Genomic DNA, 20,351 nt, shown 5'->3' with positions numbered 1-20,351 from the left:
TATTTATATTCCTTGTGACTACTCTAAGTACTTCACTTGGGTGACGATTGCACCCAGGCGCTTGGGTGATGATTGCACCTAGGCGCTATATGAGCTAAAGACAGCCCTACCTGCCTACATATTGATAGCTAAAATTATATGGATGATAAAGGTGAAAATAAACATAAATAGGTAATAGGTAGGCGGGGCGGCATTTTGCAGATTTTGCCCCGCCTAAAAAAAATTGAAGATCCGGGGCTGTGTACAGTTACGAAGGTCCCTAAAAACGTTCGTAAATTGTCATGCACACACGCATGTTGATCGACGAGCTTTTACCAGTGCTGCCGGTGCTGACTGTACTGAGTGTCGTGCATCGAGCTCATGTGAATGTGAGCGACATTGTTATGAACGTTAGTACGTAGCTTCACAACTGTTAACAAGAGAATATATTTAAGCTGTAATTTGAAGGCAAAGCGATCCACGTTTTATGAGAGAACTTTAGCCCCCATTGGGATGATGGCTTTATCTCAATAGATATATTTCTTTGCAGATTAAATCGATTATCGTAGCATTTTACTTTTCATTTTATCGCATCACTGTTGCTATTAACATTTTATGAAGATGTTACTTTATACAGGCTGTTAAGAACAATAGAAAAATCTTTAATAACATGCAAAGACAATAACATAATTATATGCAAACTCTTTGAGCAAAAGCAGCGAATTTAAATCACGAACGCATCTTGAACCCGGGCGGGGTCAATGGCGGGAAAACCGCGGGAAATAGATACGGTCAACATACGGTCAATGACTTTGTTACTTTGAGTAGGTAGCTTTGACTATAGACTATAGGTCGATATTATTACGTCAATATTATGTTTTACGTAAACAATATTTCTCATGAGCTCATTAGTAACAAATAGAATAGTAAATCTTGTTACAAAAAATCTTCACCTGCGTATAATAACTCTGCTGATGTAAATTAGCAATTAACATGACATTATTAATAGCTGTCCACCTGTCCACGATAAAAAATAGGTATCTACGACTAGCCATCATTTTCCCGCGGTTTCACCCGCGTCCCGTGGGAACTATTGCCTCTGCCTGTACCGGGGTAAAATATAGCCTATGTTACTCGGGAAGAGTGTAGCTTTCCAACAGTGAAAGGATATTTTAGCTTTTAGGGTATAAACAAACAACAAACAAACGAACAAAAATATGTTTCCTCTTTACTATATTTAGTATAGATGAACGTACTGTAGATTCACCGTTCAAGGCCGTGAATACTCAGATAGGTTGATAAGATAGTTCGAATTATGAAATTGACAAACGTTCTCAGGCGAATTACCGCGTAAGTTGACAATTTATTTGTTTTTTAGACGTAAATGTTCGTTTTGTTTTGGCTAAGAATTCAATTAACTATGTACCTCTTATGTAATAAGTCATACATAACCTAGAACTAAATTGTGGTTTTCCTAATATTTTTTATCTAATTCAGTAAGTTTTTAATGTCTGTGTGATTTTGTTAAACAAGCGATACAAATTATGCCGACTGCCAGAAGGGTTATGATATAAGTTGTGAATAGGTGACTCTTTAACTCTTTAATGTGTAACTTGTTTAATAAAAATAAATGAAATAATGAATTTTTAAACCGACTTTAGTCTTGAAATTCATAGATATTTTATAGTGAGCGAAATAAAGTGTTGTTATTGTTTTTTATTTGGAATAGCGCCATCTACATGTCAAAACAAAACTACACGCATAGAGGGCATTGTATCCCCAGCGGGGCCCAGCAGGGCCAAGGCCTGCCGGGGCTGCGGGTTGTTCGAAAGAGATACCGCGGCCCTGGTACATAAAAGGCCTATGACGGAACACGACGATTTTAGTCAGTAAAAGTCTGACACTCCCTCACCGCTACTAAACCACAGCGGGAGGGGTCATTTGATGATTTTACGTCGCTAAAAAAAAAAAAAAAAAAGGGCATTGTATGATTTTCGCGGAAAAATTCAAATAAAATGTTCTTATAGGACAGAGTATACCTTTTTTGTGTATTAGATCGATATGATAAAGATTTCTGTGTGCAGGCACAGATTACTAACGTCTAATCATCTATCTTGTTTCGTTTTAAATGCAAACTTTTATGTTTTTCAGCACCATGAAAGGAAAGTTACAGCTGCAAGAAAATGAAGTTACCATAAAGGCGCCATGGGGTAACATAGCTGGTAAATATCACCAAAAGTACTCGCACACTACAAACTTTTCAGCCGACATTTTGTTCGGGCTCATAAATAACACGCACATAACAACGATCCGGTGTCGAACCGACTAAAAACTTTGATTCATCATCATCATCATCTCAGCCATAGGACGTCCACCGCTGAACATAGGCCTCCCCCTTTGATCTCCATAGATACCTGTTGGAGGCGACCTGCATCCAGAGTCTTCCGGATTTATTTGAACTTTGATTGAATTCAAGATTTTCTTTAAAAAAAACATCCAGGCATTGGGCCAGCTGTCATCTTTCAGTCATCCATTTATCGGGTGATATATAGTTTCCACGGGACGCGGATGAAACCGCTGGCAGAGTTTAATCTCCAAAACGTCAACACAACTACTTTCGAATGAGTATAAATGGCTTCCTGTTTACAAGTACCTTACTTTTCTGGTTAGAATGTAAACCAGGAGCAGCCTTGTAGCACACTAGGATACATAATGCACAATACTACATTCACTGATTAATACTCGTCCTAATAATGTCGTCAATACACAGTTTTATGTCTTTGTTTGATATTCGCTACAAATTATACCTGCCTACTTATGTAAAAAAAAATATACGCCAATTGCAGGCAAAACATGTACCTATAGCTCTATACCTGTGTTTTGTAAATATAAATACCCATATTTTAACAAATTAAATTATCTTCTCTTTTTATCTTACAAAACTTGTTATTGGAGAAATTTTTTGGCCTTTGCTTGGTACTTTTTGTTTGTGTCTACTCTAAAGTCTCCCAAACTGCTTGCTGAACCGAATTCTTGCACTATTTGAAAGCTACTATACTTACCCGAGTAACATAGACTAGCTTATATTCTGTTCGGCTACTGATAGTAATTTTCACGAGACGCGAGTGAAGCAACTGGGGCAAAATATAATAATATTTCGAGTTACATGCTATTGTTTGCTTCGTACATGCTATGGGTAATACTTACTAATTTCTCTACAGCATTATCCTGGGGAGACCCCTCAAATCCACCAGTACTCATGTGCCACGGAAAACTGGACGCTGGCTCCGGGTTCCGACCCCTCGTCTCCCGGCTACCAACCTCCTTCTTCTACCTGAGCATAGATCTACCTGGTAACGGCCGATCTGATCATCTGCCGAAGGGAGTCCGGTATACGGTCATGGATTTGGTACCGACGTTGGTAAAGGTGAAGGATCATTTTAAGTGGGAGAAGTTTATTTATATTGGACATTCTTTGGGGGTTCCTATTGGTGAGTGATTTTGTTTTGCTATCGGTTTAGGTTAAGACGACGATTTTTTAAATGACCTTCCGTCGCTCCTGCTTCCTATATGTGAAAGAAACTACCAGTCTGTTTATTCGGCTTTCATGACAAAACAACTGAACCGATTTAAATGCAGATGGCTTATAACTTAAGAAAAGACATAGCCTCCTTTTTATCCGAGTGCTAGAAGTTATTCCTTCTGAACAAAGGTGAACGTGGAATAACTGGTACTAGGCATATGGCTTAAAACAATGGAGAACAAAATGTAAAACCTACTGAAATGGCTTGACGAATGTATTTTTTAAGAAACATTCCGGTCTGAAGTCTTTTTTGGCAGTTCCTCATAGTATACCTTTATATATCTGCATATTAATTACATAAACTTTTACCTTCTATTCTATTACTATCCTATTACTATCTACTAATACCCTTAATCCCCAGGTAAAATCTTCAACATAGCATACCCAGGCCACATGACGCGTGTAGTAGAACTGGACCCAGTGCCAGCTCACCACACCTGGCCGACCACCAGAGAAGGCATGCACGACTGGTTCCATAGCTACTATATGATGTACAACGATGATAGATTCACCAAGTTCAATAGTGGCTTGGAGACGGCGCCGAAGTATAGTTATGAGAAGGTAAGTTGGTTTTGAGTGCTGGTGCTGTCACTAAAATGGTCTCGACACACACGATTCGGCATATCATTTGGAGAGAACTCTTGCTTTACTGCATGAAGCTATTACAATGAATCAAGCTGAGCGTGGCGACCGACTGGTGACGGTATAACCACCACATAGCAACCAGTTATCCATTGCTCGGAGATGCTTTAGCAGCAACAAATATGTCCCCTTAGCTTTGCGGAGGCATTTATCCAAATGTGGATGTCGAAGTTGAAGGTAAATGAATTCCCCAGGATTGAATGAGATAAATAGGTAAATGGGAGTGGTTTTAGTGAGAAGACCAAGGCAAGAAAATAATTTTCTACATGTGATTTGAATTTCCCGCTCCATTTGTCGCATTCACCTTAATACTCTAAGTTATTCTGGAATGTTCTTCCAGGCCCAACAAATGATGATGCAAACTAGAGGCTTATCTAAAGAAGCGACGGACCACGTGTTAGAAAGATGTCTAGTGCCTGCGGGAGATGGACTTTACAGGTAAACTCTTTCTTTAATTAGGTAATAATTTTAATTTTTTAGCTGTTAGTCCTCCATACTACTTAAATAAAAAAAAAAAAAAAAAAAAAAAAAAATAACTATAACTAAGTTTCTCCTTGTTATGATCATCTGCCTAGCCTTTTCCCAACATGTGGTCGGCGTCCAGTCTAACCGGATGCAGCTGAGTACAAGAGTACATGGAGGGACTGCCTATCTGATCTCCTTCACCTAACTATCCAGGCAACCTAATAGCTACCTCTTGGTAGCGAGATTGTCAAACTTTCTAGCTTCTGACTAACCGTAAACATTGCCAGAGATTTTCAAACGACAGCCGGTACCCACTAATATACCTTTCAAAATACGGAGAATACACGGAAAATACGACCGCACTATGCATTGCTATACTTTATGATCGATCAATCCGTGCAGCTGTTACCAGCCTACGAGATCCACTTCATCATCATCATCATCATCTCAGCCGGCGGACGTCCACTGCTGAACATAGGCCTCCCCCTTTGATCTCCACAGATACCTGTTGGAAGCGACCTGCATCCAGATCGACTTACTTGTACCCAATAATAAATGGCTTATTTACTATTTTCAGGTTCACCTTCGACCAGCGCATGAAAGAAGTAACAGTTCTACCATTCTCCGGGGAAATGTTAGGCAAAATTTACGCTACAGCATCCACCCCCACATTTTGTGTGCTCGCCAAAAAAATGGTAGACATAGGCATTTATGAACCCGTACCCTTTGTCATGGACGAAAAGGCCTGGCCTAATAGGAATTATAGGTTCAAAATTGTCGAAGGAGGTCATGATATACATATTGAAAACCCTGACTGTATGGCTGAAGATATTTCTAAGTTTTTACTCGAAGAGACTAAATCAAAGTTGTGATCGTATTTTGTTATTTTTTGTGATAAGTACACGTTTTTATTAAAGCTGTTGGTTTTTTTGTAATTTATTAGAGCCCAGAAAATTTTCAAAACTAATTGTTTAACTTTTTATAGGAACTATAATTTAGTTACCAAGAAGGTACCCAGAAAATAGGTCTGTGTGAGCCGAAATCGTTTTGTGGGCCTAAGAAATTTTCACAAAGCAAAGAATAGGGTGTGTCCGTGTAAGTGATTGTGCACTCTAAAAAAAACAAAAGAATATTGACTACCAACATATATTTCACTATTAAACGTTAAAATACAATGCTTAATTCACAATAGGTGTAGTTACCATCATTATTGAAAATATCAGCAAATCATCTACATATAAAAACAATAAAGGCATCCTAAGCTTTTTCAAACGCGTGTTTAAGAAAATAACATTTGAACAATATTGCAAATTAATACTATTTCGAGAACAGAGATAATTAAATACCACTAACTAAGATATATGTTTAACAGTATATTGACATTTACACATTTAATAATACTTGTAAAGGTACTATTAACAATAACAAAACTTTTTTTAGGCAGAACTCTTTTGGGAATAGACAACAACGTCATCTCAACTATGTTGGGGTCGGCTTCCAGTCTAACCGGATGCAGTTGAGTACCAGTGTTTTAAATGGAGTGACTGTCTATTCGACCTACATCCCTTGGTAAGACTGGTTCCCAGAATTACTGGCTTCTGACTAACCGTAATGACTGCCAAAGATGTTCAATGACAGCCGGGACCTAGTTTATCGTGTCCTAAGAAATGAAGTCATTAGTGCCCAACATATACTTTAGATACTGCCAAATGTTCAAAAATTCGGAAACAACGCCATCTATTGACGTGCAATATCAGAGATGGCAAGATTGCCTAAAAAGTTTTGTAACTATAAATAAGCTTAAAACCTAACACCAAATAGTAGACTTATTTCTAGTTAAAATATAAATAGAAACATTAAAGATCAAGTTTAAAGTCGAGATCAGCCGTTTTCCTTAGGCGGCATAGTGAACCGAAATATTTTAGAAATATTCAAGTGTTTATAGAAAGTAATACTTTTTTAAAGTAGATTTTAAGTAGGAATGCTTTTAAAGTAATTATCTAGTAGATATCGCTGAGAGCTTAAAGCTACCCTCCGGGGAAATAGTATGAGAATGTAAGGGTGCGTCCTGCGTGAGCGAATCAACGCGAAAGCGATGCAAAGGAAATTCAGACACCGATTTAATTAGAATAAAAGCCAATAAGACTTAACAATATACATTTTTGTAAAATACAGAATAGCCGCTCTGTAACGTAGGATACTTCAAAATAAATTCAACTGATTGTGTTTTATTTCTTAGCCATGTGGCTCACATAGGACAAACCGTAAGAAACCGTTCCCGAGTTACTCAGCAGCCGTGCGACAGACAACAGATGTCAACCAACAATATATATTATATTTTGTGACAAATAGACCACTAAATGAAGGTGAGCCGAGCGCGAGTCGCCTCTCTCCGAAGGGTAGCTTTATTTATAACGGACATCGCAACATTTATCTATTAAACCTATACCTAATTGATTAATAACGAACGAACATCATAATAAACACACTATTTATGACATAGAATTCAATGGTTCTAAAAGATGAATAGACTGAGATTCACAGATTGACCATAGTGTGATATGCCATGCAATAAGTTAGTTTTCACTATTGAGTATTTTCCTACAGAATTACTAAAACAAAGATATTAATAAGTATATCTTCTTGGTTTATATAATCCCCTTGTTCTCTAAATCTCGCAGTGGACTTGTGTTGTTTTCATTCCAATTCAGGGTTCATCTTCGTAACAGTTTGAGAAACGCTGGCCAATTACCTGGACTATTGATTCTTTTCAAAATACAATTTTGATAAAAATTGTGCGTTAAGAATGGATTCTTTTCGAAATACAATTTTGATAAAAATTGTGCGTGATTTTTTTGCGCAATAAATTAATCATAAAATAACAATGCGAATTAAAAGTTACGTTACTGACTTTTTAAGCCCATTTCTGTACCTCTAGAAAAAGGGTATGAGACTAAATCCAGTCTTATCCTTTTCTAAGCCTTTTAATACTCTCCGAATTACTTAGGTACTTATACCAGTTTTCAATAGAGGCACAGTTTATTTTTCTTAATTTTACAGCCAAAATCAGTCATTTTACAATAGGCAACTTTACAACTTTAGGACAGTGTAGAGCTGCCTTTACTTTACGCAGTTTTTACTAGTTTGAATTTTATTTTAATTAAAATTAATATTATCCTAAACATTTATAATACTTGACCAAGAAGCTTTTAAGTATAACTGGAGGGAAACGTCACACTTTTCCGGCAAACGGCTACAAATGTTAATATTTTTAGGGTTCCGTACTCAAAGGGTACAATGGGACTCTATTGTTTTCGCTCCTCCGTCCGTCCGTCGGTCACCAGGCTGTATCTCATGAACCATGATAGTTAGAGAGTTGAAATTTTCACAGATGACGTATTTCTGTTGCCGCGAACAATAAAATAAACATTTTGGAATAAAATAAAAATATTAAATACAAACGTGATTTTTTGCTCATTTACTAAATAATGGTACGGAAACATTCCTGCGCGAGTCTGACTCGCACTTGGCCGGTTTTTTTTTTAATTCGTCAATGGCTTCGTAACGTTTGCCTCCAGTCAGTCATAGGGTTCTTGTTTTAAAATATAAGTTTTCGGTTAACATTTTGAAAATATCTACGAAAATATGTATACACATTTACACATACTTAGGAGAAATAGTTAGGTACTTAAGTACTCAAAGTTTACGCGTATACAATAACTAAAAAAGTAATTTTGAAAACAATGAATTTCGTAAATAGGAGTAACATTTTCAAGCCTGAATATGATGTTGTAATAAGCTGTCCAATTACTTATTACTTTAAAATTAATATCCAAGTAGGTCTGTACCATAGACATAATATAGTAAACAGGACTGCGCACTTTTAACCAAAAAACGAGCCGAGTGAAACAGTTAGTACGGAGGCCGTCTGTCCCTTTCTAATAGGGTGACTATGAGATTAAGCTATGTGAGACCAATCCGAGTTTGCTAAGATTATTAATCACAGATTGGTATTGAACTTTTAACTTACGCAGTTTGTGACCTTAAAAGACAAATATAGGCCTTTAATAGTTAGCGGGAATTAGCAGTAATAAAAACGGGAAGATTCGACGTGCAGACAGATTTTTTTTGTATTTTTGCTTCACATATAGACTGCTGAGCCATTTATATCGCCTTTCTACATTTTTTTGGGAAGCTATAACAATAGTACAACAGCTTTAAAATCCATCACCCATATTTTGACTCATTACAAGAATTCATGGGCACCCTAGTTGTTTGATTTACGAAAATGTTATTATTAGCTTATCTGTGGAACGATATATTGCAACCACCATAGGATTCACTTTCACAAGTATAAAAGCAACACTTTTTCACCATTTTAATAGTTTAAATTGATTTAATACAAAAAAATATTAACAAAATTTTAAATGCTGATTACGCGCCAAGAATGTTCAGGGTTACCGCTAGAAAATAAAAAACGCAAAATAAAAATGTATGTTGTTTATATTTTAAGAATAAATACGAATAAATTAATGCGATTGTTATTAATGCGTTGACTTACAATTGTTAAAATAAGTGATTCAATTGTTTTTTTGGGCAAAAAAAACTGTTGATCACATTTTTTTATGCTGGCAAGGTGTTAGAAAGAGACAAACGGCCTCCGTTCTAACTATCCCTCTCGGCTCGGATTTGCCTCTGTGTATTATGCAACCAATTTAGTACTTTATTGCTTTGGAATAGAGTTCATTTTCGTAAAAATATATATTTTGAGAGTGCGCAATCTTGTTTATAGTATATTACATCTATGGTCTGTACAGCCTTTGTGCGCAGAATACCATAGCCAAATATTTTGTTGCGTTTTTTTTTAACCAAAAATTACAAAAATATACATAGATTTAATAATAAATTCGTAAAACCTGCGTCGTAGTTTCAAAAGGTCAAAAAATGTCATTAAAGTTTTTTTCATTTAAATGCTTTCTTTAAATTTTGATTCTTATCCCAAAGATCTAGTTCGGCCAGACGTTTCAAGAGAAGGTCAGCAGATCTAGAAGAAATAAATAAAAAGGTGTAATATTAAAACAATTTACCCAGAAGAAAAAATAAGTAATATATTATATGAACTATTTAATCATCTATCAAATCATATTTTGATAACTACCATCAAAAATTACTTGCCAGCAAAATAAATATAAAAAAAAAATAAAGAAAGCGAACAAAACACACTCACCAAATATATTTTTTTTATAGAAATAAAACAGAGCCTTTTCCCAACTATGTTGGGGTCGGCGTCCAGTCTAACTGTATGCAGCTGAGTACCAGTGTCTGCCTATCTGATTTCCTCAACCCAGTTACCCGGGCAATCCTTGTTAACTTATTACTGGTGTGGTGGTTATCACACTTACTGGCTCCTGACTACCCGTAACGACTGCCCAAGAAGTGTAAATGACAGCCGAGACCCATTGTTCAGGGGGAAGTATTACAAAGCTGACTGGTAAGACTAGTAAAAAACAAACCAGCAAAACAATAAATGAAGCAAAAATAAAACAACAATAAATTATAATTTACTACAGACTTTATTTTCTAAAAACATGATAACATGCGGTGCTACTTTCTCCGGATGCGTATAGTGCACATCGTGAAATCCCTCTACATTTACTCTGTGGAAATTCTCCAAGGACGCCATTTTGTCGAGCAGCTGTTTGGCGCCTTCCCGCCATTTGTAATACTCCGTTTCCAATATTATATCTATCTATGGTTCTGCTCATTAGAGATAGGCATTTTGACATAACTCCCATACAAGTAATGTCAAATGCCTATCTCTAGTATGCGAAACCACGGATAGATAGAATATTGAAATGGCAAAACAAAACAGCAAACCAAGAAATGAAGCAAAAATAAAACAACAAAAAACTATAATTTACTACAGACTTTATTTTCTAAAAACTTGATAACATGCGGTGCTACTTTCTCCGGATGCGTATAGTGCACATCGTGAAATCCCTCTACATTTACTCTGTGGAAATTCTCCAAGGACGCCATTTTGTCGAGCAGCTGTTTGGCGCCTTCCCGCCAATTGTTATCCCGGGGGATATTTTTCGCGCCATCGCTGGCGTGAACGAGTAAAGTCGGGGGAATATTTTTGAAAATTTCAAAATAATATTCATTGCCATAATTCGTTGGCGCGAGATTTTTGAGACGGTTATCCCATGATAGGTACCTGGAATATTTTGATTTGATAATATAAATTGGTGCCCAAGATTTAGGTATGCCTAATTGTGAATTTTTATTTGTACCTACTGTTTTTTTTGAAAGTATCTAATTTTATTTTTTATACAAAGGCGTTAGTAAAAGTTTTTAGTAGATCCATACCCACTACGTATGTTTCAAGGATATAAAACAAAATATATTTAAAGAAAAACTTAGTAAGATATAATATAAAAATAAAAAACAGTAATAAAACTTAAAAATAGACAAATAAGCGTTACTAACATAACAAAGAGATTTTTGATGTATTCTTTCTTGTACTAATTCTCGCTCATTTTCTATTTGGAAGCCAACTAAAATGGGTGCATTCAACATGTACGTATTTTAGACATCTAAGCCCAAAATACTCAAACACTACTTAACTTTAGGGTGCGTCTACACGGTGCAAGTAGCTTGCGCATGTCGAAGCACATGCGCGGGTTACATGCATTAAAAATGTCCAGCTACTCGCGCATGTACTAAAGCAACATACCCACCCGCGTGCTCTTGTCACTTGCGCATGTTAACTTGCTCCAGCTACATGCACCGTGTAGACGCAGCCTTAAGAGTAAGTTGCACCATTTACCTTTGTCTATCGATCACGGAACCACAACCAGCCCTTTACTGGCCTCCCATGGTACATATCGTCGGGTTCACAACTGAAAACAGTTCGGTTATCGTTATACTTAAATACTGAATAGTGCAACTCACTCAAAAGACTTTGTGTTAAAGCAATTTGGGGGCCGTTTAAATGTTACGTAAGCAGACCTTGTCAGCAAAAGTATGCAGCTCCTACCCCGTCTTATTCTTACGTAAACGTTTTTCAATTTCAATGTCTTTTTTTTTAATTATAATGCTTACAATACGTTTAGGGCTCCCACACAAATCTTGCAAACCTTCAAGTGTTTCGTTTTGGAGGGCATGGGGCATGGTGATAATTAACTCAAAAGCTCTTCAAATAAAGATATGCTAACTCTAAAATAATAATAAAATATTGTTTAATCTCAACCCATAGTACTTTCGAGTATAATAGTTCTCATCAGAGTTCATAATCGTAATAAATGGATGAACCCAGGATTTTCTTTTTCATTTATGTCTATTTAACAAAACAGCAAAGCAATAATCTTTTTGCGATCCATCTAACGTTTTCTAAAACCACGTCCAATACGGCTGACTACAAAGTCACCGAACAAAATCGCATTGCAGAAATTCGCATTGCAAAGACTCGTAAAAAGTTTTGTATGGGTGCCTATTACTCGCTGTAGTATCCAAACGATACAATATACTGACAGAGTAAATTTAGACAAGTGAATAGGTAATTCCCCAAATCAGTTTATAATAACTAATATAAGTAATATAAGCCAGTGCCTATACGTACGCATTATTTGCGGGAATCCCCGAAAATGCGTTTCGTTTTCAAGCTAACTAAACAAGCTAAAATCTCTCTAAATTAGCGTCCAAGATACAGGCTTTGCCTAGTTTGTTTGCTAACAGAAAAAGTTTTTTTTTTTTGTAAATAATAATTTCTTATTCTTATAAAAGTAAATAACTACCGATGACGTAATCATTATCTAGACTCCACCAACCCCATGTCATCCAAAATGTATACATATAAGACCAAGACTCCCCTATACCCCCCATTGTGCTTACGTAATACTTGAACGGCCCCTTAAGTAAATGCGACAAATATACAGTGTGTCGTTCCTTATCAAATTAAATTAAGTACGTTTATATACTAGTTTAATATATGTCCATTAGCACAAAGAAAAATATTAAATAGGTACGTAAAAATAATAAAAAAAATGTTTTTTTCAAAGAAAGTAAATAGAATAAAAATGTGCGAGAATTAGAACACAATATAAGAGTCAGTCAGTCATTACAAACAACGGAAATTCTCCCTTGAAAACTGACAGCTGTCAACTGGACAAAGCATTCGATACTCCTAACTTTATCTCTGCTATACACATGATGTTGTAAATTATATAAACGAAAAGTGATGTTACTGAACTAAAAGTGTGGCTAAACCACTGAATGGATTAAGTTATTTTTTTTACAATTCGCCATAGAATATCAAAAAGTATATGTGATAGAATTTAATGTGATTAGGTATGACACACCCGATATATAATAAGACATACAAATATTAATAGAACTGCGATAAACTCCGTAAAGTCGCATTATTTCAATATAATAATCTTTAAGCTTACTTTAAAATTAAGTAGAGTTTAAGTATTTGGCCGCAAAGCATATTTAACTGTCACTTACCCAAGATCTTCGTTTTCCATGATTTCCCTGAAAGCTTCCTCATTGATTTGACTTTTCGGCGGGCTGTTGTCGACCACACTGGAAATACAGACACAACTATTGAAATCTCCATCTCATATATTCTCTAAGGTCATAGGGTCACCGACAAGATAAAAGTCAGTTTTTCTAATAACAATTGTTTACTTTGAACATTGAACTTAAGAGTCATAATAACACAGGTTTCAAGAAAAATTACGTTTGTTTATTTTATTAGTAATTCCACCAAGAAATACACAACTTCGTACATAAAAATATACAAACACAACCATGCCATGTGTTTCCTCACTTATAGGAATTCACATCATGCGAAGACCATTAGTTAACAATAACATAATAACAATAACTTATATTTCATATTTAATTTATATTTAACATTTAAAAATGTAAATAATGTCTATAAATAAATAAACGAGGAATACAAAACATAATATAAAAAACATAAAGTGACATAAAAACCATATACCATTTTATGCTGTCGTGCACTATAATAATATGTCCTGCGCTGCAGTCTGACCTCTTTACTTAAGAACAGCCGCCGTGGCCGAAATTGGCCTTGGACACCATTTATTTTAAATTATTAAAAATATAAAACATTTAAAAATTTAAAACTTTTTTTAAATTTAAAACTTTTTAAAATTTAAAACTATTTAAAATTAATCTTTTTTTTTTAATTTAAAACTTTCTTTAAATTATTTTTTTTTAAACTCACCCCAACTGGTTCCTCACGATATACTCAGTGAGCCGCTTCCCTCTATCCGCCTGGTTGGGCTTCACGCCCGTCAACTTGGCAATTCTCTGCTCCTCCTTGGTAAACGCCTTGATAATATCGGTTATTCTGTCCTTGTCGTTCAGAATGAGCATCACGCGAGGTGCTATCGCTTCGTTCGGGTGCCATTTCTCTATTGGATGCCATTGGCTGAAAATTTTAGAAATACTTTAAAACTAAAAAACACGCTTTTAGAACGCACTAAAAATTACAAAATAATTCGGACATTTAATTTGATGAAAGAAAGCGTGGAGCGTCTATGTAATCTTTCATTGATATACATGCAAAAAACCCAAGATGCACACTCAACGTCTCAAAAACGTCCTCACCAAATGAGCGCAACATTCAGAATTGTGCGCTCATTTTTTTTGTCCTAGCCGACGACTTCGGTCGTAAAATTTTATTGCTTTAACTACAGTGCGTTGTAATAACGACTTTAAGCAATTCGCGTAAAGTTGAACTTGCAATAACGTACTTATAGAAAGAGACAGAATTCGTGTTCGGGGACACTTTCGAGCGTTACTTTTATTCGAGACTGTGCATCTTGGGTTTTTGTATATCAATGTAATGTTTACTCTTTTTGAACAAAACGCTCCACGCTTTCTTAAACGTAAGTCAAGTATCCGGATAAAATATAGACTGTGTTACTCGGGGATAGTGCTTCCCAACAGTGAAAGAATTTCTTAAATCAGTTCGGTAGTTTCGGAGCCTTTTCGGAACTGGAATCAACTTAATTTATATTTTTTGACGTTCATAAGTGCTTGTGAAAGCCTAAATGAAATAAATGATTTGACTTTGACTTTTGGGAACAAACAAAAAAATGGTCCTACCAATTATAATAAAGAGAAAACAAATCCCCGAGTAACCTGTATTTTGTCCCAAAAAACTTTCCCCTTAGCTGGCAGAAGCTAGTACTACTATGAAACCGCGGGCGGACTGTAGTGTAACATATGAGTAAGAATACTCACGCGGCTTCACTCTTAGTGTGAAAGTTCCTCTGAAGTAGATCAGCACATTGACTGTCGTTCAGATCCCGAGCCCGCGCTAATGACCGCATTGCTGATATCCTGGTGTGAGTCTGAAACACAAAGGTTTTGGGTATTCAGTATTTTTTTTTGACATTTTGGTAATAGTTTATATATTAAAATTTAGTTTACCATATTGAAGGTAAATAATTAAAGTCAGTCATTTGTTTCGGAGGGCACGTTAAACTGTAGGTCCCGGCTGTCATTGAACATCTTTGGCAGTAGGCGGAAGCCAGTAAGTCTGACAACCAGTATTGCCTAAGAGTAATGGGTTGCCCGGGTAATTTAGTTGAGTAGATCAGATAGGCATTCACTCCTTGTGGCACACTGGTACTCAGTTGCATTCAGTTAGACTGGAAGCCGACCCCAACATAGTTGGGAAAAGGCTCGGCAGATGATGTACCTATGATGTCCTCCTAGCCGATTATCGGCTATGGCGGCTGTTCTCATATAAAGAGACTAGCCGTTTTCCCGCGGTTTCACCCGCGTCCCGTGGTAACTACTACCGGGATAAAATATAGCCTATGTTACTCGTGGATAATGTAGCTATCGAATGGTGAAAGAATTTTTAAAAACTGTCCAGTAGTTTTTGAGCCTATTCATTACAACCAGACAAACAAAGTTTTCCTCTTTATAATATTATAATAGATTAGCCAACTGCGCAGGACATATTATAGTGCAGGCGCATTTGCTTGGACACAGGTGCACTCACTACTCCTTCACTCTCATAGCGCGATGGGACGACAATCCGACACCACCGGAGAGAGATCACAAGGAGGACCGACATTTAGGTACGTACTCTTCGATGTACGATGATGTACCTATAGACTAGTTTTGTCACCCTACCTTCCTCTCAAAGTTCTCTCTATGGAAGTGCTCGTAGTAGTTGTCGAAGAAGGCGCGCTGGTACTCCGCGGGGTCCTCCACCTGCATCCGCATCAGAGTGGGGTTCGCGTCCAGGAGGACCATCTTCGTGATCCTGTTGGGATGGATGGCGTTGAAGAATAGCCCTGGAAAGTGGGGGGAAATTGGGTTAAATTTATTGATTTACTAGCTTTTGTCCGCGACTTCGTTCGCGTGGAATAGTGACTTCCGGCAGATGTTTGGTTTGACCAATAGATGGCGCTATATTTCCGGAATAAATATTTGTATATTTTTTTGTAATAAGAACTATCCTATGTCCTTTCTCTAGTTCCAAACTACAATAATATAAAATTTCACACAAATCAGTTCAGTAGTTTAGGCGTGAAGAAAAGACAGACAGACAGACAGAAAGACAGACAGACAGAGTTACTTTCACATTTATAATATTAATTAGGAGAGACAGCTAGTTATTTTATAATTCTGATAGTTTTTAGTAAATGTTAGTACCTAGATATGTCTATATGTTATTCTGATGTAAGTTACTCTGCTATGTATTAGGTACTGCTAAGTATCACCAAAAACCGCCCAGTCGTTTTTGCATGAAGGAGTAACAAACACGTGGTTATATCACTAAACTTAAAGTGTATCATCCTATGATAATGATTAATGCCTACTTATGAATCACTTGTGTTTTCATTAACCATTGTCCATATATCGAAACTGTTTTCCTTGTTCCTCCAAAAAGTAAAAACGGGTTTCACAAATTCACGAAGACCTGTAGCCTTGCTGAATCTTCTACCATCATGAAGACCTACCTTGCTCACAGCCCATGGAGTGGCCGATGAAGATGAAGTGGTCCCACCCGAGGTGAGCTATCGCTAGCTCCATGGCCATCAGGAAATGGAACCGCATCAGCTTTGGACCTGAAAATGTTGGTACCAGCATTATTTTCAGTGAAGATGGTAGAAAATCATTCATGCTTTTTTATTAGCTTGTGGAAAGCTAAGAACTCATAGGTAGAGTATTTTGCAGCAGGCAATAATAAAAACAGAATTACTCATTGAAATTAGACAGGCATATTATGTATGAACCTTGCAAAATTTACTAAAACTAATGCATGACGAAAATAGAGGACAGAAAAAGAAACAAAAATAAATCCATAAAATAATAAACTTAAATATTCAGAAAAAAAAAATACAATCGAAGCCCAAAACAATTCAATAAAAAATATCCCAAGATAAAAAATAAACAAATCATGAAAAAACCATAAGTAAAAATTATAATCTGAAAACTTTGCAATGGAATGAAAATCAAGAGCAACTGAAATATGCAGAAAAATAACCGAGACCCGAACTACTTTATTCCTAACATTGCAAAACATAAGATCTACACTAGCAAGCAACATCAAAAATATCTTGCTAAGAATAAAAATAAAGAACAAAATCCGACACTGATTAAAAACAGAAACTCTTCAAATAAGAGAAGAAAAAATCCTAGCACATAAAAAAGTTAAATATATGTAGGTATATGAGAGCAGCCGAAAACGGTCTCAGACGCCATTTATAAGGTGCAGATAAAATAAAAAAAATGCATTAACAAGCCGGACTACAACTAACATCACTACAACACTTATTCTACTCAAAAAGTAAAAAAAATAACATTCACATAAAAAAAACCTGCAAAAAAGTTAAAAAAAAGCAAAAGAAGAGCAGCAGAAATAAACCATCAACTAGCTAGACCAAAAACTATAGCATTTCATCTATCAAAAAAACATAAATAATGGAACCTTCGCACTAAGAAAACCTGCAAAAAAAGAAAAAAAAAAGAATAGAGGCAAAAAATATTCAGCTAGTCGGACCGAAACTACTACATTATCGAACTCACCATAAGATGACTTTTTAGTATAAGTAAGTAGCCTCGTCTTATGGAACTCTATGAACCCCTTCTTAACCATAGTAGGTCTATGAAATTAAAATAAATCTGAAGCCTTCAAAAATATAGCAAAAATAAAGCATCAGCCAGCCGGGCCATCGCTACAACACTTATTCTACACAAAAATAAAAAGAATAACATTCACATTAAAAAAACCTGCAAAAAAGCAGCAGAAATAAACCATCAACGAGCTAGACCAAAAACTATAGCATTTAATCTTTAAAAAAAACATAAATAAAGGAACCTTTGTACTAAAAAAAAACTGCAAAAACAGTAAAAAACAAAAGAATAGCAGCTAAAAAAATCGGACCAAAACTACTACATTATCACACTCACCATAAGGTGACTTTTTAGTATAAGTTAGTAGCCTCGTCTTATGGAACTCTATGAACCCTTTCTTAACCATGGGAGGTCTATGAAAGAACTCTGCATAGTGCATGACTCTATCAGGAAGATGGTAAGTTGAGCTCGAACCGTTGTCTCGTAGCGTGGAGGTGCTACTGTAGGGTCCGGAGGATACTGAAAAGTCTATGGAAAAATATATGTGGAGTCTGAATGGTTGCTAATGATGATAAGATGATTTTCTTCACACATTTACACATTTATATGATATAGACCCAAACTTAGCACAGCTTGTACAATGATAAACATAAAATTATATGCTTTCGCGTTGTGTTTTTACACACATATTATTTATATTACCACCTCTTCGCATATCCACTGTGCCCCGAAACTTGCTTCCGGGAGGACGTAATGAGCGCATCCGGCCGTGCTCTATAAGACACGTCATCGACATGATAGAAGAAGAATTTACATGGTTACGCAGACAAATGTTTGACTTATGCGGGAACTGAACCAGCAACCTCTGCCTTTAGTGGTAGATTCACTAACCACTATGCGACACTATGCGATAATATATCAAGACGACCAACACCTTAGTCTGCCCGTGACCATGGATGCTGTAAAGGATCCGAAACGTCGGGATTAAATAATATTAATATAACGCGATAAAATCCGTAAAAGTAGTTTTATTTAAAACCACTATGCGACCTCGTCATCCTTACCCACATTATTTGAAGTATTTTTTAATCAGTACTCATCCATCATACCATACTGTTATCTATCCCCATCAATCAAATTATTTATTTAAGTGGGAACAAGTAAAAAATGCTCCATAATTGCACCACCTATGCAAATCATCATCATTCATTTACCTAGCCTTTTCCTTCCATGTTTGCACCACCTAAAATCATCATCTGTCTAGCCTTTTCTCAACTATGTTGGGGTCAGCTTCCAGTCTAACCATTTGAAACTAAGTACCAGTGTTTATCAAGGAGCGACTCCCTATCTGACCTCAACCCAGTTGCCTGGGCAACCCAATACCCTTCTGGGTGTCAGACTTACTGGCTTCTGACTACCCGCAGCTGCCAAAAATGTACAAATGACAACTGGGACCTTCAGTTTATGGTGCCCTATGAAAATACCAACCAAATATAAAAAAATATCTTACCCGGAGGAAATCCATCGGACAGCCCATTTCCGGGCATATCCAGACACACATAGTGATTCATGTTAGGCATCAGATCTACGAGCGGCCCGAACACGGATGAACTGTCCTGTCTGCCGTGAACGCAGAATACTGGCTCACCATCCGGATGGCCGCGACTTGTCACTGGGAAATTAAAAGATTTATATTTTTTTATTGCTGCAAGGTTGGCTTCCAGTCTTACTCGGATGCAGCTTAGTTTTACACCGAGCGACTGCTTGTCTGACCTCCTCAACCTAGTAACTTGGGCAACCTGATACCCATTGGTGAAAATGGAGATTTTTTTTAGTAACAGATGTCAATACCCTATTTCTTTCCTGCAGCAATAATTTTTAATTATTGTACTTTTTATTATGATTTTATACTTAACGAAGACCTTGGCTACTTATTTACTTGAACTAGGTAAAAATTTACCTATTTTTAATTCTCTCGAAAATTCTAAACTCAAATATTTTTAAAGTAAATAGTCTATGTCCAGCAGTGGACTGCTATAGGCTGATGATGATGATGATGATGATGATGAAATAGTCAACAACACAACTTACATGCTAGCGTTCCCCAAGGGACGCGAATTTTCCATTGCAATTGCCACTTCATTTTCACAACTAAATAATTTAAATAAATAAATAGAAAAAACTGCGACTGTTAAATTACGTAAATTTACAAAAACGTAGTTGTTACAGGAACATTTCACTGTACAGACATTACGATTTCAATACACTGCACATTAATTTATTCAATTAAACAATCAACCTTTGGATTTTCTTTGAAAACCAATATTTTCCATTGTGAAGGAGACGTTTGTATTCAATTTCAATCAATATTCATATCAAATGCCAATTAAAATGTTGCAGATTTTGAGCATAAAACAATGTTGCATCTGCACTGATTTGTGGAAGAAAAACAGAGATAAAGCTAAGTCTAATGCTCAAGATATTGACTAATATTTTTGACGTTAAATGTCAGAATATGATCGCTGTAGTGTTGCGCGTTATGTAAAAC

General features: G+C 36.2%; 2 protein-coding genes across 5 annotated transcripts; one reads left to right on the top strand and one right to left on the bottom strand.

Moving 5' to 3' along the window:
* The first annotated feature begins 1,204 nt into the window (after window positions 1-1,204).
* On the top strand, window positions 1,205-5,585 carry LOC124644076 (serine hydrolase-like protein). The gene is made up of 6 exons (XM_047183284.1): window positions 1,205-1,329; window positions 2,131-2,201; window positions 3,201-3,470; window positions 3,924-4,123; window positions 4,545-4,642; window positions 5,247-5,585. The coding sequence occupies exons 1-6, from the start codon at window positions 1,295-1,297 to the stop codon at window positions 5,539-5,541; spliced, it is 969 nt and encodes a 322-aa protein (XP_047039240.1). The 5' UTR covers window positions 1,205-1,294; the 3' UTR covers window positions 5,542-5,585.
* Window positions 5,586-5,798: 213 nt separating this feature from the next.
* LOC124644075 (serine hydrolase-like protein 2) lies at window positions 5,799-20,172 on the bottom strand. Of its 4 annotated transcripts, XR_006986002.1 has the most exons (10): window positions 19,895-20,171; window positions 19,314-19,475; window positions 16,687-16,794; window positions 15,854-16,017; window positions 14,951-15,060; window positions 13,926-14,132; window positions 13,178-13,255; window positions 11,499-11,571; window positions 9,485-9,713; window positions 5,799-8,517 (listed from the first exon to the last, which is right to left on the bottom strand). XR_006986002.1 is itself a non-coding variant. In XM_047183282.1 (9 exons), exons 1-9 carry the CDS (start codon window positions 19,944-19,946, stop codon window positions 10,224-10,226), a joined length of 1,188 nt encoding a protein of 395 aa, XP_047039238.1. In that variant the 5' UTR covers window positions 19,947-20,172; the 3' UTR covers window positions 10,222-10,223. The 4 variants fall into 4 exon arrangements, 3 of the variants coding, with proteins under 3 accessions (XP_047039238.1, XP_047039237.1, XP_047039239.1); XM_047183282.1 differs by lacking the exons at window positions 5,799-8,517; window positions 9,485-9,713; window positions 11,499-11,571 and adding exons at window positions 10,222-10,375; window positions 10,732-10,886 and having other exon boundaries at window positions 19,895-20,172; XM_047183283.1 differs by lacking the exons at window positions 5,799-8,517; window positions 9,485-9,713 and adding an exon at window positions 10,750-10,886 and having other exon boundaries at window positions 19,895-20,170.
* Window positions 20,173-20,351: the final 179 nt, after the last annotated feature.

This window comes from Helicoverpa zea, chromosome 29 (assembly GCF_022581195.2).
Source record: "Helicoverpa zea isolate HzStark_Cry1AcR chromosome 29, ilHelZeax1.1, whole genome shotgun sequence".
Lineage (NCBI taxonomy): Eukaryota > Metazoa > Arthropoda > Insecta > Lepidoptera > Noctuidae > Helicoverpa > Helicoverpa zea.
This window is presented reverse-complemented; position numbering and strand designations above follow the sequence as displayed.

What these genes read in the sequence shown, in the direction of transcription:
- LOC124644076 (XM_047183284.1), top strand. Translation starts at nt 1,295, where the DNA reads ATGAAATTGACAAACGTTCTCAGGCGAATTACCGC. An exon ending in GTTCTCAGGCGAATTACCGC is followed by an intron (nt 1,330 to 2,130) that starts GTAAGTTGACAA and finishes TATGTTTTTCAG; the next exon opens with CACCATGAAAGGAAAGTTAC. An exon ending in GCCATGGGGTAACATAGCTG is followed by an intron (nt 2,202 to 3,200) that starts GTAAATATCACC and finishes ATTTCTCTACAG; the next exon opens with CATTATCCTGGGGAGACCCC.
- LOC124644075 (XM_047183282.1), bottom strand. Translation starts at nt 19,946, where the DNA reads ATGAAGTGGCAATTGCAATGGAAAATTCGCGTCCCTTGGGGAACGCTA. An exon ending in GTCCGATGGATTTCCTCCGG is followed by an intron (nt 16,795 to 19,313) that starts GTAAGATATTTT and finishes CAACATTTTCAG; the next exon opens with GTCCAAAGCTGATGCGGTTC. An exon ending in GGATAACAATTGGCGGGAAG is followed by an intron (nt 10,376 to 10,731) that starts GCGCCAAACAGC and finishes AATGGCGGGAAG; the next exon opens with GCGCCAAACAGCTGCTCGAC.